Source organism: Rhinatrema bivittatum, chromosome 5 (genome assembly GCF_901001135.1).
Source record: "Rhinatrema bivittatum chromosome 5, aRhiBiv1.1, whole genome shotgun sequence".
Lineage (NCBI taxonomy): Eukaryota > Metazoa > Chordata > Amphibia > Gymnophiona > Rhinatrematidae > Rhinatrema > Rhinatrema bivittatum.
This window is the reverse complement of record NC_042619.1, coordinates 356,366,571-356,382,748: the sequence shown is the minus strand read 5'-3', so window position 1 is coordinate 356,382,748 and position 16,178 is coordinate 356,366,571. Positions and strand designations below refer to the sequence as shown.

The 16,178-nt window shown below is 41.1% G+C and overlaps 1 protein-coding gene across 5 annotated transcripts in view; it reads left to right on the top strand.

Annotated features, from left to right (window-relative positions):
• Positions 1-16,178, top strand: part of ARHGEF7 (Rho guanine nucleotide exchange factor 7) — a 367,648-nt gene extending 351,470 nt beyond the window's left edge. For all 5 annotated transcript variants that reach the window (XM_029604696.1, XM_029604689.1, XM_029604690.1 and 2 more), the window contains 3 exons: positions 4,097-4,196; positions 5,681-5,735; positions 12,741-16,178. In XM_029604696.1, coding sequence (XP_029460556.1) covers positions 4,097-4,196; positions 5,681-5,735; positions 12,741-12,863 — 278 coding nt within the window. In that variant the 3' untranslated portion in view covers positions 12,864-16,178. The remainder of the gene's footprint in view (positions 1-4,096; positions 4,197-5,680; positions 5,736-12,740) is intronic.

Below are 16,178 nucleotides of genomic sequence, written 5' to 3'. Positions count from 1 at the left end.
CAAAGTCAGTAGAGATATGCGCGTAAGTTGGGCCAGCATGTGCAAAGTGGATTTTAAAAGCTTGCCACAAGGCACACAAATGGAAAGTTATGAAAAAGGGGACCCCTGCGCACGTAAATTCTTACGTGCGCAGGGGTCCCCTTCTGCTATGGATGGGCATGTAAGTCATAAAACAAAAAACTAAACACATCAGCAGGGTTTTAAGGGTCGGGGATAACAGGGGAGAAGGGAGGCTATTAAATTAGGGCAGTTTAGAAGTCCTATTCCTTACCTGGTCAAACTGGTGATGGCATTGGCGCATGCGTGTCTTTTAAAATCCCCCCCACTTACGTGGTAGAAGCAGCATTTGCGTGCATAGGCACATAAACACTTAAACTTTGACGCACCTATGCGAGCATTCAGGTTATTTTATAACGTGCACACGTATATATGTGCAGATGTTATAAAATGGCTGCATCCCTGGGTGCAGCTGACGAACGCGTGCACCCGTGTGCCCCCCGTGGCTGTTTAAAAGTCACCATCTTTGATTGTAAGGCCTCCAGGGGGTAGGGAAAATACCTTCAGCTCCTGAATGTAATCCGCTTTGAAGTGCTGAAAGGCAGAATATAAAAGAAAGAAATGTAAGTAGAGCTGTGTGCTCATACCTCTTACCTATTAAAGGCCGGATTTTAAAACCCTGGCGCACGTAAATCTCGGGCCTTACGCGTTCCGGGCCAATTTTCAAACCAGCCTGGCCACCACGCGCGTAAACCCCGAGATGCCTGTAAGTGCCGGGGCCTCAAAAGGGGTGGGGGGTGGGGGTGGAGTGGGGAGGCCCGAGACAGCGCGTGCCATTCCTCGCTGTCCTGGAGCCTTGTGCGCCGGCCGGCTGCCGGCACGCGCAATTTACTTCAGCTCAGGAGCTGAAGTAAGGTGGGGAAAAAAAAGGTCAAAACCTAAAAAAAATTTTGATTTAGGGGTTGGGGAGGAGAAGGGGAAGGTAGGGAGTAGAGAAGTTCCCTCCCAGTCCGCTCCTTAATTGGAGCGGACTGGGAGGCAACTGGGGCAGCCTGCGATGCGTCACCATGCAAATTTGCACATTTGTACCCCGACTTGTGCGCGCGGCCCGCAGATTTTATAACATGCGTGCGCCAGCATGTTATAAAATTGGTGTGTCCATGCGTGTGTGCCAGGAAGCACACGCACCTTACGAAATCTACCCTTAAGATTTTTTCTAACATTACAAAAAATCAAATTAGAACACCCTTATTACAAGACAAATTTCCCAAGGAACTGCTGCTATTATACTCTAATAGAAGAGGAACGAAAATGGTAATATCAACCCAGGAGCCAGAAAATGTTTTTGTTGGATTTTTTTGTACCCTTTTTCGCTCCTCTCCCTTCCCCCACCCTTGTTAGATGAATTCTATAAATTGCAAGTGTGACCTTAGGCCACATGGTGAAGGCGTCCGATTTGCAGATTTAATGTTAACTGTATGTCTCTGCTAGTGCTGAACTACCCAGTGCTTAACAGGGATTATATCAGTTCTTTGCTTGCTGTTAGGTTTATCCCATCTGGAATCTGAATAATGGGTGCACATTGCAGTCTTCACAAGCCTTGAAGATTTAAACAAGGACACCAATGTTGTGCTGATGAAGGTTCAAGAGGAAGTTGGCATGATACCATAGAATGACTCCACCATGTCATCTGTATAGTGACAAGAAGGACAGCCTGCACTGGAAGCCGCAACAAGATTCAGACACAGAAACCTCCAGATGCACGATCATGGGTGGCAGGCGCTGATTTAATTTAAGGGATTTCCACCTCTTTCCATGGGAATTGCATGTTGCCTGCAAAAGCTATGGATTCATTCATGATACACACCAAGAGGAAGGGAGATTGTCTGACTACATTGAGTAACCTTTGTTTACTTTCCCTGAGGCATTCTACCACATTTTGCCATGAATATTTGAGGATCTCAGTATTTCATTTTTTGTTACTGTCACCAGGCTAAAGGCAGTTTTTACCGTAGCTGGACATCAAGGATTTCTACTTTCATGTTTTCCATTCTTGGAATTTTCTTTGGTTAAGGAAAGGAAAGAAGAAGAATATATTTTACACTTAAGTAGCTTAGCAATTAATTTCAGTTTAAGAACAAAAATGATCCCTTATTGTGGATAAATGAATTCATTCGCAAGTGGAATCGGGTCTGGATTTGGGCTCAGGCACTCTGGTCCACTGTTCTCTAATCTCTTTTTCTGCCTCTGGATACCAACATCTTAAATGCAACCCTGTTTGGAATGTTTGTACATTTTGCTGCTATTTATTGAACCATCTAAAACAATGCAATACATTAGATTTTGAGAAAGCATCAGCCCATCTCTTTTGTTGATCCAGTTAAAGGCATCCCGTCCTACAAAGTTCTCCATTTTCTCTAAGACAAATATGGTTACTAGAACTCTACATATGCAAGTATTCATTTAATAACATGTACAATATTGAAGGAAGGTGTTTGCAAGCCCCCTCTCGCCAGAGAGTAAAGGCTTGCTGTCAGAATATATCCATATAAACCAAATATGCAGATACATTATTCTTTGCTAATTTATAACCTTCAAAATGTAAGGCTGTTGCAAATTGTCAAACATGTCACCTTTATTTATTTATTTATTTTTAGATTTTTATATACCGGTGTTCCTATATGAAATAAAGATCACATCGGTTTACATTGAAACAGAACATGAAAATTGCCAAAAGGCATTACATAGAACAAGGTTATGAAACTTGGAACAGTGTACATAAGTTCAAAATTTAACAATAAAGTTGTAACATTGATGACCAAAAGATAAAGGAAAAAAAAAAAAAAAAGACTTAAACAATTAAGTTGACAGGTCTTATTGAGCATAAAAATTATAACGTAAAGTTATAACGTATAACCTTTAGAATATCTTTCTGTGAAAGGCGGCCCCATGATGCTTTGCAAGCAAGTGAGGGTGGTTTATATAGTCTGTTTCGTGCTTCATAATCTGATCCCAAAGAAATGAATCTGCAGTGACATAATTGATATCAGCCTCATACGGCTCAGAGAAGCCACACATCATTTATTTATTTATTTATTTATTTATTTAACAACTTTTAATATACCGACGTTCGTGAGGCACATCACGCCGGTTTACAAGTAACTCAGTTAAAGGAGGAAATTACAATGAAACAGGGGGCCGGGGGATGGGAGCAGGCCAGAAAGAATGTAATCAAATCCAGTTGCTGAGAGTTTCCTGTAAAATGCTTGTTTTTTGTTTGCTCTTTGTCTATGACTGTGTATATTATTAAGTAAGTTTAATCAGCCAAAAATTGCCAATGAAATACAATATTTTATTTGTAGATTTGTTGTCAGTATAATTTTCTAGGGGGGTTACAGAAACGGTTTGAACCCTGGAAAGCAATTTGCTTTCAGAATGATTATTTAGGTCATTACTAATATTTTGAAATGTAAGAATCCCATTTCCTTTATTGTATGATCTTTATTATTTTTTATTATGATTTTAGTGTGTAATTTATTTGTTGTCACGTGATACGTTTCTGTTAAGGTTTAAAAATAGAACCTAGCTGTTTCTGGAACTCAAGAATGGACAATGGCCATAAGGGAAACTATTTCCAGAATCAGATACTTGTGTCATTAAGGGCCTCATTTTCCACGCCGCTCGCACGCGATAAGGGACCTTTCGCACGCGAAAAGTCCCTTATCGTGTGCGATACCAGGATGGGGGTGGAGTCGGGGCGGAGTCGGCCCCGGAAGAGGAGGAGTCGGGGGCGTCACCGGGGCCGACTCTGCACCGACGCCGCGGACAGCGAAAAGGTAAGGGCCTTTTCGCAGCAGCTTTCGCTCCCAATAGCTACACCTCCTATGGTGGCGCTATTGAGTGCGAAACCGGCAGCGGCTAGTGCAGGCCCGCCCCCCGTTTCGGCCCCCCCGCCCCTCATCTTCTAAAGTCTCACAGGCCTGCGATACTTTAGAAGATGAGGCCCTAAGTTGGCAGCTGTAAGCAGCTGCCGTTGGAATCAGAAGCCCTACATTTTCATTGTATTTATTTCTTTCTCCATGTTAATTATTTGCCACAGGCTCACGCAAAGAATCAGCCCCTCAGGTGCTACTTCCAGAAGAAGAGAAAATAATTGTAGAAGAAACCAAAAGTAATGGTCAGACTGTCATAGAAGAAAAGTAAGATGGCTGCTCAGGACTTGCGGGAGGTTAGATGCATGCACACGGGGCTGGCCCGAGGGCTTGGGCACAGTACTGCTTGCTGCCTTGCAGGAGATTTGGTTTGCTTCTCAGGCAGGAACATTTTTTTATTTTTTTTTTAAAGTGATCAAATTCAAGCTGGCTATGAATGAAATACCCCAGTTCTGATTGAGGTGGGAAGCCTAAAGGAGTAGAAAAAAAAACCTAACAGACCTTGAAAAAAAAAAAAAAAATGCACGTAGACGTAAGCAAAATAAAATAAACTGTCCGTGTTTGGAAGGATGATGTGCACTTCTGAAAATGCTTGCTTTACAAAAAAAAATAAGCCATGCTCGATATTTACATCCATCTCAGATCCAAGCTCTAATGCGCTAGATGCAGAGAATAAAGCGAAAATAAAGATTTTGTTAGATAAAACCGTAACGGTTCTCTCTGCATAAGCTTTTGAAATCTTTGCGATCCCTTCCTCAGAGAACTTAAAAAAAAATGAACTTTCTGGATGATTGGTATTAACTTCAAAATTCCGCATGGTTTATCTTACAAATGGGCTGGTATTATGTACAAGGATAGGACGGCATCGGAGTCTTAGAAACCTAACAACGTTCATTTGAAAACCATACGTTCCGTTACCTACAGTAATGGCCATAAATGATCAGGAAATGCCTGGTAACAGTAGAAACGGAATGCATGAATTTAAAAAAAAACAAATTTAGTTGGAAACTTCTTGTCCAGTAATGGCTAAAGGGTAGCTTTTAAAAGGCCCGTGCGCGTGTCCACGTGTGCGCGGTTCCCAGCGTGCACACATGGACACGGCTATTTTATAATATATGCGCGCGGCATGTTATAAAATGGGATTCCCGCGTGCCCGTGCCTGCCGGATTTTAATACCCGCACGTGCGGGTGGGCGGCTCCCTTCCTTGTGAAGGGAGGGGGGGGGGGGGGATTTTTTTCAGATTACACGCGGCGTTGCAATTTGCGTTTTTCCCAATCTGAGGGAACTTCCCTAACCCTATCTTTCCTTCCCCACTCTCTAAACCTTACCCTAACTATCCACAGATCTTTTTATTTCCATACTTACCGCTCCTCTGGAGCAGTAGTAGAGCACGCGTGCCAGCCGGCCGCAGGCACGCGCTTCCCCAGGACAGCGGCTAACGGCACTGTCCCGGCCCGCCACCTCCCTGTCCAGACCCCGCCCCCTGGCCCGCCCCTTTCTTTAGGCCCAGCACTTCAGCGCGTATCGGGGGGGGGGGGTCGCGCGCATGGCTTAGGCCCTTTGCAGAGTGCACGCAGGACCCAGCCACAGGTGTAACCCCTGAAATTGTACGCGTGCTAGGCTTTTAAAATCCTGGCGTAAGTGAATCCTGCAGTCTTTCAGAACATCATTTTTTTTTTATGTCTCTTATTATTGTTCAAGTATTTCATTTCCTATGTTTAAATATTTGAATGATTTGCTTTCCTTTTAGAAGCCTTGTTGACACAGTATATGCATTAAAAGATGAAGTCCAAGAGTTAAAACAGGTTGGTAATTTTTTTTTTTTTTTTGTGCCTTAGCAAGTGGCGGTTTCCAGCTTTTAATTACTATGCTAAAGTTTCTAAGTGGGGTGCACGCAGGGATAGTTTGTGCCAGGTTTAGGATAGGCTAGACTCCAGATTGAGAGCCCTGTCCTGAAGAAGGAGCCATGGCATAACGTTATGGCCAGAGAAACCTTGCCGTGCTTGCAAACAGCCCCATTGAACAGCTATTCAGCATCATCGGAATAACTTATTGCTATTGGATACTGCACTAGGCACAGTGCTGGGATCTCTTATGATAGACTGGATGGGGCAAGCTAAGGATTTACAGAATAAATGTGAGCCCTACAGGCACTGGCGCAGCGATTTTGATTTATTGTATATAAAATCTTTTGTGAGCAGCTGTGTGCTACCCGTTTTTATGAGTGCTAGAATGTTAGCTGTTTAGTCTTGCCAAAAATACAGGAATTAATATAAATTTTGTAAAAAAAACCAAAACAAAACAAAACAAAAAAACCAAGCCATAATCAGTAAATCTGCTACCAGTGTCTTCTACTACCAGTGCTACTTTTCTTGTGACTTTAATGCTAGAGTCTGGCAGAGACTGAATATTATGACTTTTCCAAGTGTGAGGAAAAACATTTTAGGTCACAAAGTTTCTATATAGTTATTTATTTATTTGTTTGTTGATTTTTTTATATGCCGATGTTAGTCGGAACATCCTGCCGGTTTACATTGTAACACATTAACAAGAGAGTGAAATACAATAAACAGGGATGGGGAAGGGGGGGGGAGCAGCAGTGAAGGAGGAGAGAGGACAGCAGTAGGAAGGATAGGGAAAGAGAAATTTGAAAGGAACATTGGAAGAATATAAATTAACAATAGACAATATATGTACAGGTGGGCTGGTAGGAACCAGACCATTGATGGCAGTGACAGGGAGGGGTGGGGGTGGGGGGAGGGTAGGATAAGCTTAGGGTGGAGGAGGGGAACTTATAACCCAGTATTTAGGAGTCTTTGCTTGGGGGGAAGAATAGGGGAGAAAGAGGAGAGGCAGGTAGGAGGAGGGGAGAGTGAGTGGGCTAAGGGGTTAGAGTGCAAGCTAAGTTTGGTCAACATCTGGATACACTAATGTAAAGAGCCAGGTTTTGAGCCCTTTTTTAAATTTAGACAGGTTAGGTTCTAGCCGGAGGGTCATGGGCAGGGTGTTCCATAGGGAAGGCCCTTTCTCTGGTTGAGGTGTGGTGCGCAGTTTTTAGGGAGGGGGGGTGTATAGGGTACCAGCAAGGTTGGATCTGGAGGAGCGGGTTGATGATCGTAAAAGTGGTGCGTTCTCGAGCCAAGAGTGATTTTGATTGTATATATCCTGATGATTGCAGGGAAACATCAGGATATATAGGTTCTTTTTTTCTGGCGGCTGCTTTCTTATCTTCGTTTAAGTGTAAGGTGATATTTTGCCAGCATAGATATTTTAGTTTATTTTTTTTGTATGATCCCCTGCAAATGGAATCATTTTTGGAGACCCATCGGCAAGTATTTAAGGAAGGAATCTGTGTTTCCCTGTCATTGCTGGAGGATTGCTTTCCATTTCCTTTTCCATTCTGGCTTTTCATTACCATCTGCATGGTCTTTCTGATTTTTTTTTTTTTGTCTTATTTAGCCTTGGGTCTCGCCTACCTAGGAGGCCCTTTCTTTCATTCCTGTTTGTGTTGACTGTTTAGGCTGAGATTGTGCTAATTTACCTCGGTAAGCATCGTAGGAAATAAAGCCAGAAAGTACCACTGAGCTAGTGCTTTGAAGTAAAGTGCCTGGTGCCGTCAGGGTGCCCTGCATTACCTTCTGCATGGGATTGTCAGAATGGATTCGTGAACATGTGATGAAATATGTGCCCTGTGCAATGTTTTAAAAAGTTCCCATCAAGGAGTGCTACCCAGTGTCTATTCAAATTGTATTCAGAATCCAGTTTTAAAAATGTGTAAGCTTTCTCTCCCATTCACTGCAGTTCTGAGAGGCCAGGCCCAAATTACCTCCCTACATCCCTATTGATCATGAATGTCCCAGATGGCCCTCCCTCCCATGCACACTGTATAAACCAGATGCTAGAGCAGGGGTGGGCAAGTCCGGTCCTCGAGGGCTGCAAACCAGTGGGGTTTTCAGGATACCCCTAATGAATATGCATGAAATAGATTTGCATACAACCGAGGCAGTGGGTGTGCAGGTCTCTCTCATGCATATTCATTAAGGATATCCTGAAAACCCGACCGGTTTGCAGCCCTCGAGGACTGGAATTGCCCACCCCTGTGCTAGAGGGATATAACGTACAATATTTGAGACTCTTCTAAACAATAGCTGCAGATCAGGAGAAATGCGCAGAATTATATCAAATAATTTTTGTAGAATCCTTGAGCGATCCTAATATTGATTTTCATTGGATCACTTGAGCGTGCCTGGAAGCGTTCCTGCATTATCGTGAACCCTGAAAGAGGTGGGAAAGGACAATCTCTTCCACCAACAGTGGGGGATGAGTTCTGTGATGCAGGATTCTGCTTCTTAAATGTTTATGGTACAGTGGTTAGTGAATTGGGCTGAGGGTCTTTAGCACGCACCCTATGGGAATCTCCGAGTAATTTAGGTAATAGAGGTTTAGCCAGCATACCACCGTGATTATAGTGGCAGTACACTGTAATATTAAAAAAAAAATGAATTCTTAAGATTGGAAAGATGTAGGTCATGCGGAGAACAAGAATTTTAGGTAACTGTTAATTATTTGTCTTTAGTTCTATTTACAGCGGTTTCAAAAAAAAATCCGTATTTGAGGTGAATACTTTTAGGCTGTGCCGCAGCTTTATTGAATTGTCGTTTTCTGTGTAGTCAAGTTCTTAACACTGTTTATAAGGCGGCAGCATTTTAAAAGCCAGGACAGCAGCAGCGTTGTGCCACGGCTCTACGGGCACCAAGGTTTGGTGCTTGAAGCTGGCACCTGCTGCTTGGGCCGGCAGTAGCTTGGGGGATGCTGCAAAGCCCAGGGTTCACCGATCCTGGGAGGAAGCGTTATATCCATCAACTCAAAGTGACTCCTGCCGGGAAAGAGGGGACAAAGTCCTGACATAAAGTTACCCTTGTGCCGAATTCAGGGGGAAACCGTGTCCCTCTGCCACTGCCTTCGCTGCTACACTGGGATGGCCGGGTTAGAGGGGGAGCAGCCTTAAAAATGGGGGGGAAACCCACATTGCCTCAACCCCAGACTTCTCTCTCTGGTAGTAGAAATGATTTTGATTGGCCTGGGGGGGGGGGCGAGGCTGTAGGTTTTGATAGAGTTGAAAGCAAAAGAAATAGGAGGAAGCTTTTCGGCCCCCCCAAAATATTTTTGCTTGGTAAAGCTTTTATTTGATGGTTAATTATATTTACGTGGTTATCCGCAGCCCGTCTACTTCGCCGAAATTCTACACACATACACGAGCAGAGTCAGCCTCCCCCCTCTCAGGGTGCGCCAATCGATGACATCATACCCGCGCGACTAGAGGGGGATTTAAACTCAGAAACCTATATCAGGCGCCGGGCGTCGCGCAACGAAGGAGCGCGACAAAGGGGCAGGCCCCTTTGTTTCGCCCCTTCGTTGCGCCCCGAAGTACAGTACCTTATAAAAAAAAAAAAATTTGAGGCTCGAACACTGGTAACACCATCCCAGCCGCATCCGCCGCAACTCTCCTCCTCTGACGGGGATCCCTAAGCTCTTTAGAAGCAAGAGCCCACCCGCCCCGCCCTCGTAGTGAGCAGTGCAGAGGTGAGTCAACTGCACTCCGAGAGATCTCTGGCCTACCGTAGGGAGCCGCGTGCCCTAAGCAGACCGCCCCTTAGCGCGCCCCTTGGAGAGCCTCAAGTTCAAAGACCATCTGGAAAAGGAATGGCAAAAATCCAAATGCCCTTGGAGAGCCTCAAGTTCATCTCTCAATGAAACAGATACCTCACAACCTACCTAAAATCTATGAAATTGCACTCTTCGAATCGGAATTCCTACAAATCTGCCTACTTTACTGCCCTCCCAAACTATTAGAAAACGAGATACCTCCATTCCTAGAATTCTTAATTACTAACATTAGTTTGAAAAAACCTACTATTATTCTCGGAGACTTCAACCTCCACATCGATGCCATCCCCAGATCTCAAAACTGCCAAACTGTACTAGACATGCTTTCCAGCCTAAACCTGAACCAACTGGTAAACAACCCTACTCATAAAGCTGGCCATACCTTGGACCTAATTTTCACCAACCAATACTTCTCTGATACAACTATATCATTCGAACCAGTTCCTTGGTCTGATCACTACATCCTACAATGTAGGACACAAGTAAAAATCAATCTAACAACAAGAACAAATGTGCCACAATCATTCAAATACAGACCTCCCTTCCAACCCTGCTTACTCCGACAGGAATTAGGAAAACAATAGACGAACCTAGACCTCTCCAACATAAATAATGCCACTCAATCTTGGTTCCGCATCACAGAACAAACCGCCAACAACATAAACCCTGAGAAATTGAAACTGTTGAAAAAAAACAGAACAAAAACCAACCCATGGTTCAACCCCCAACTAAGATCTATGAAATCCAACCTCCGAAAACTGGAAAAGGAATGGCAAAAATCCAAATGCCCAGTATCCTTACAAAGGTATCACACACAACTCGCCACATCTAAGAAAACAATTCTGAACTCCAAACGCGACTACTATAGTCAAAAGATTAGAACTTCCACAAACCAACCTAACGCCCTCTACAACATTGTAAGAAACTTCATAAATGAGAATAATATCAACTCCCCCACTTCCGAAACAAACAACATAAGTCAAGACCTTGCCATTTTCTTCAAGAATAAAATAAGCAAAATAACGAACACCTTCAACAATACTTCGATAACTGAAGAACACCCGGACACACCAAATATTACACCATGGTCGAACTTTGACCCAATTACAAACATTGAAACCGAAAAAATGCTAAGGAAAATAAACCCTGCTCGCCATGATCTCGATTTAATACCAACCCGCGAGTTAAAAGAAATATCACACATCATTGCTCCCTCCTTAGCAATCATAAATAAATCTCTCGAAGAAGGTGAACTCCCAACCAAATTAAAAATCGCAACTATCACTCCAATATTGAAAAAAAAGAACCTTGATCCAGATGATCTGAATAATTATCGCCCCATCTCTAACCTTCCCTTACTAGCAAAGATGACTGAAAAAGCAGCACTGTTACAACTCAATGAACACCTAGAAAACAATAAAATTCTACACCCATCACAAAATGGGTTCCGAAAAAATCGCAGCACAGAAACCCTACTACTCAATATATCAAACAAAATAACAAGAGGCTTTGACAATAAACTAAGATACCTACTGATACTACTTGACCTCTCGGCGGCCTTCGACACCGTTGACCACAAAAGCTTGATATCAAGCCTTGCTAACATAGGCCTTACTGGCAAAACCCTTGCCTGGTTCACTTCTTTCCTAAAAGACAGGTTCTTTAAAGTCACATTTAACAACAACTCCTCTGATCCCCTCCCCCTCGACACAGGAGTACCACAAGGGTCTGCCCTCTCAGCCACCCTCTTTAATATATACTTACTCCCATTCTGCCAACTAATTGCAAGTCTAGGCATATCATTTTATATGTACGCCGACGATATTCAGCTCCTTATCCCAATAACCTCAACGATCGAAGACGCATTGAGACTAACTGCCAACCACCTTTTTGCAATCAGAAACAAGCTGAACCAACTCAAACTATGCCTCAACATGGACAAAACAGAATGCATACTCTTCGATAGAAACACAGGCCAAATAACCCCACTACCCTCCTTACAAGTTGGCAACTCTAACATTCAACCGAAGAATAATACAAAGGACCTCGGAATTTGGATTGACTCCAAACTAAACTTCAAAAAAAACATTGCAATGAAAACAAAAGACGGCTTCCATAAACTCCACATACTGAAACACCTCAAGCCCCTACTACACCAACAAGATTTCAGAACCGTTCTGCAATCTCTCATCTTTACCAGCCTCGATTACTGCAACTCACTACTAATTGGTCTTCCCAAATCTACCATAAAACCACTCCAACTGTTACAGAATGCTGCTGCTAGAGTTCTAACTGGCAAAAAGAAGTCAGATCACATAACCCCTGTTCTGAAGAGCCTTCACTGGCTACCGGTCGAACAAAGAATAAAGTTCAAAACCCTAACTATCCTACACAACGCGATTTACAGACCAGATAACACCATCCTCGATAACCGCAACGCACGACAAGAACCTCAAGCAAACTGCGCCTAGCCATACCTTCTCTACCATCAGCTAAGCACTCCAACACAAGGAACAGAGCCTTCTCCATCGCAGGACCAAAAGCTTGGAACTCCCTACCAGACTACTTAAGTTCACTCAGAGACATAAAATCCTTCAAAAAAGAACTCAAAACATGGATATTCAGACAGACTTTCACTGATGATGTTGGCTAGCATACATCAAACATACACACCAGAGACTAACTGACTTTACCCTGTTTTTCTTGGAATTATGTATCAGCACCCGTTATACCCTGATTAGACAATATTTATACAGAATTGTTTCCCTCAAACCTTTCTACGATGTTTCCGTTATGTCTAGTTAATATATGTCTAGTTAATATGATACCCGTTTTATGTTCGTTATCTGTATCAAGTTATTTACCTGTATCAAGTTGTTATGCTGTAAACCGGAGAGAAGGCAGACTGCTATTCTTCAGTATATAAAAGACTTTAAATAAATAAATAAATAAATTTATGTTTGTATCTGTTTGTGATTTTCTTTTGTGCGGTGGGATAAAATGTGGTTATAAATAAACCTTATCTGATGTTCCAATATGCATTATTTTTTTGCCAAGTGTGTATATCGTACTGTATATATTTTTCCTTTGCATATTATGATTCATATTTTTGTGACATTTTTTTTTTCTTTGGTGGTTGACAGGATAACAAAAAAATGAAGAAATCCTTGGAAGATGAGCAAAGAGCTCGCAAGCAGCTGGAGAAGCTCATCAGGAAAGTTCTAAAGAACCTGAATGATCCTTCCTGGGACGAAACTAATTTATAACACGGTTACCATTGTTTCTCTCTGTTGAAAGACTAGTGATTGAACCAAACTTGGGCCAGCTTTCTGACAAGACTGTCCAGGTACTGGGTAATGAGAGCATCCGCAAAGCAGAATGTAACTGGATCTTCTTGAGACTCTCGTACTGTATCGGAGTGATGAAACAACTCACCAACACAATCACATTCTTGGCCCTTACGCAGAGTGTGGATTTCAAGCAATTCTGAATCTCATTGTTCTGCTTTGTGTATAAATTACCTCATTTTGCTGAAAGTGCAGTTGCTGACTAAAAAGTCTGTTGTGTTTCAGTGACTTTTTAAATTCAAAATATATATATTTCTTGTAAATAACCATGCTGTTGAATGCGTATGTGATTATTGCATCAGGGCTGATTTATCTTTCTACATTTTTATATAACGGTCACAAGTGTTAATATTAATTTCTTACTCACTTTGCTAAGATAGATCAAAGTATCTTGGAATGGTTTGTTTTTCTTTGTTAAAGTCTTTGACTACAAATTACACAGTCCACCTTACAATAATGCCTGAAGCCAACATATTTAAATAATTTCCTTACATTATTTATATATGTGCAAACATGGCTAAAAATGGTCCATAATAGTATTGTACCATGAAATTATTCAACTGGAGACATTTAGCATTTCATATTCTAAATTAATTTCAAATAATTTGTGACCCATATATTTATTAAAACAGTTTTATAACATTTAACATACATTGTTTTGGCCAATTAAAGATGTAAATAATTGCCTGCATTTTACACTTATCAGATAAGCAATGCCTGCAGTGTTTATCTGATACATTTTCTAGTGTAAATCATATATAATACAGTACATTTATTTACAGCTGGCTTGTAATTCAGGGGGAAAATATAGTTTTGACAAAAATAATCCTCAACAAGATTGTTGATAAAGAGTGTTATTTATTTTACAGTCACTGCAATCTGTTAAAATAGTGAAATGTTAGAAATTGGCCAAGCTTTTAGATACCTTATATATAGAGAGATTTTATCTAGCCAGTTCTAACTGGTTTGCGGCCTACAGGGACTCGAGCAGGGTGCCCATTGGGGGTGTTGGTATGAAGTGTTATTTGTATAGCATTTCTTGCTGTAGTGTCTTAACTACAAGGAATAGCAGCACAGCATCCACCATTGGTAGCATCCAGGGTTGTGATGACTATCAAAGTGCTGCAGTTTAGCTTTAGTACTAACCCACTAATCTCAATGGGAACCCAATCAGATGAAGAGAGGATACAACCAGTCTAAAAACAATCACTTAGTATATAGGTTGAATTGGAAATTAAAGCACACTTTCTAGCACAGCCTTTATATATATATATCCAAAGTGACCATCATATACAGGCGCCTTTAAAACTCATTGGTAGTCTATAAACTCTTGAAAAAGACTGTGTCTTAGTTCTAATCATTGGTCACCACAATTTCTTATTTGTTGGAATAATTAATTTCTTATTTTTTTAAATAATTTTTGAATGCAAATAAAAATCACTTAGCTTAGTCATAGATTTTCCAATAAGAAATTGATTATTGTGACAAAATAAGTAAGACGCCGTCTTTTTCAAGACTTTATAGACTACCAATGAGTTTTAAAGGCATGTCTATAAGATAGTCACTTTGGATATATAATAAAGGCTATGCTAGAAAGTGTGCTTTAATTTTCAATTCAACCTACATACTAAGTGATTGTTTTTAGACTGGTTAGTACTAAAAGCAGCAAGAGTAACCGAGATGGTAGGAGACTACTTAAGATAGGTTGGGTAAGCAATGGTATAATATCCCTACCTGTGCAACTGGTCCCATCTTGCTTTAAGCTCAATCTGTTTGGCCCTCTCTACTTACAAGCTTTCAATCTGTCTATGGGCTGCTGTGCACCTGTGCTAGAGCTATTTAAAATTTCTATTAGCCTCTGTAAAACATTAGTGAAAGCCGCCACGAACATAAGCCATTCAAAGAACATATGCATTAAAAATTATGCTGGTTGTCTCTTATAACATTCTGATTTATTAGAGGTTTGAATTTAGTTTCCAAAATATTGGTGCTGATAAAGATCTAGTCTAAGGGCCTGATTTTCAAAAGCATTTATATGCGTAAAGCTGGGTTTTACTTGAGTAAATACACTTTACTCGAGTAAGTGAGCTTTTGAAAATTGCTACAATATATGCCATTGAATTCTCCATAGGGTTTGCTCGTGTAAGTGCACTTTACATGCATATAGGGCTTTTAAAAATTGCTACGATAGTAGTAACATTTACACGCGTAAATCCTTTTGAAAATTCACCTGTATGTTCAGAAGCTGAAGACTGGAAATACCAGAATAGTTTGTATTTGGTTCTATTGTATTGATGCCGTAAAACGTAATGTTCTGTTCCGCTGTTATTTTTGTATTAATTTTACATTTTTTTTTCTTTGTGCTAAATGTACACGAATGGACATTCCAGAGGAAAACTGAAGGAAGGTATTTCAGTTTAGCAGTGTGTTTTAGCAAGTTTTTTCTTGGGACCAGGTATTATAAAGGGAGCTTGTCTGTCTGTTATGTAATGAACAAAAAAGTGATGTGTAGATTTGCTGAAAGACTTTGTACATATGTGGTTGAATGTTTTGCTGCTGATTATATACACTTACCTGATATGCCTTACATGATAAAATTTGAATGTTCACTAAACGTATGATTTTGATTTGGAAAGTATTTGTTTCTTCAGCACAAGGGTAGGGATTTTTATTCAGAGAAGTGTGAAACTTTTAATGCATTGGCTATTTCTTTTTCCTGTCGCTCCCAAATCAAAGACCAAAAAAAACAAGCATTTGGGGACAGATGAAAAATAAAACTTCTAGTGCGTTGCATTTTTACTGTTTAAAAAAAAAAAAAAGTTTGCTTTTATTTTCCCAGGAACTTTTTATCTCTGCGCGAGTCAATGGGACACTCTTAACCTTCCACGGGATTGCTTACATTTTTTTGCTCTCGTCAATTGGGAATGAGAACATGAAGCCATTTCTTAATTCTTTAGATGCGAAGCACTTTCCCAGTTCTGGACTGATGTAAATGTAGCATGAATAATTCTGTTTGCGTACTCTGTGCATGTGCTTGTCATGAAAGCTTGTACATTAAACAAATGACTGCCTTGCTGTAGGTTTCCTAATGCCAGTTCATTTATATAGGAATGTAAGGGGATGAGGGGGTTTCAGCCTTGATATAGATGTCACAATAAATAATGTCCTGACATTGACTACTATAATGTTTGTATTACATTGCTGTAATTAAACAGTTTTTTTTCCCCCTCTCTA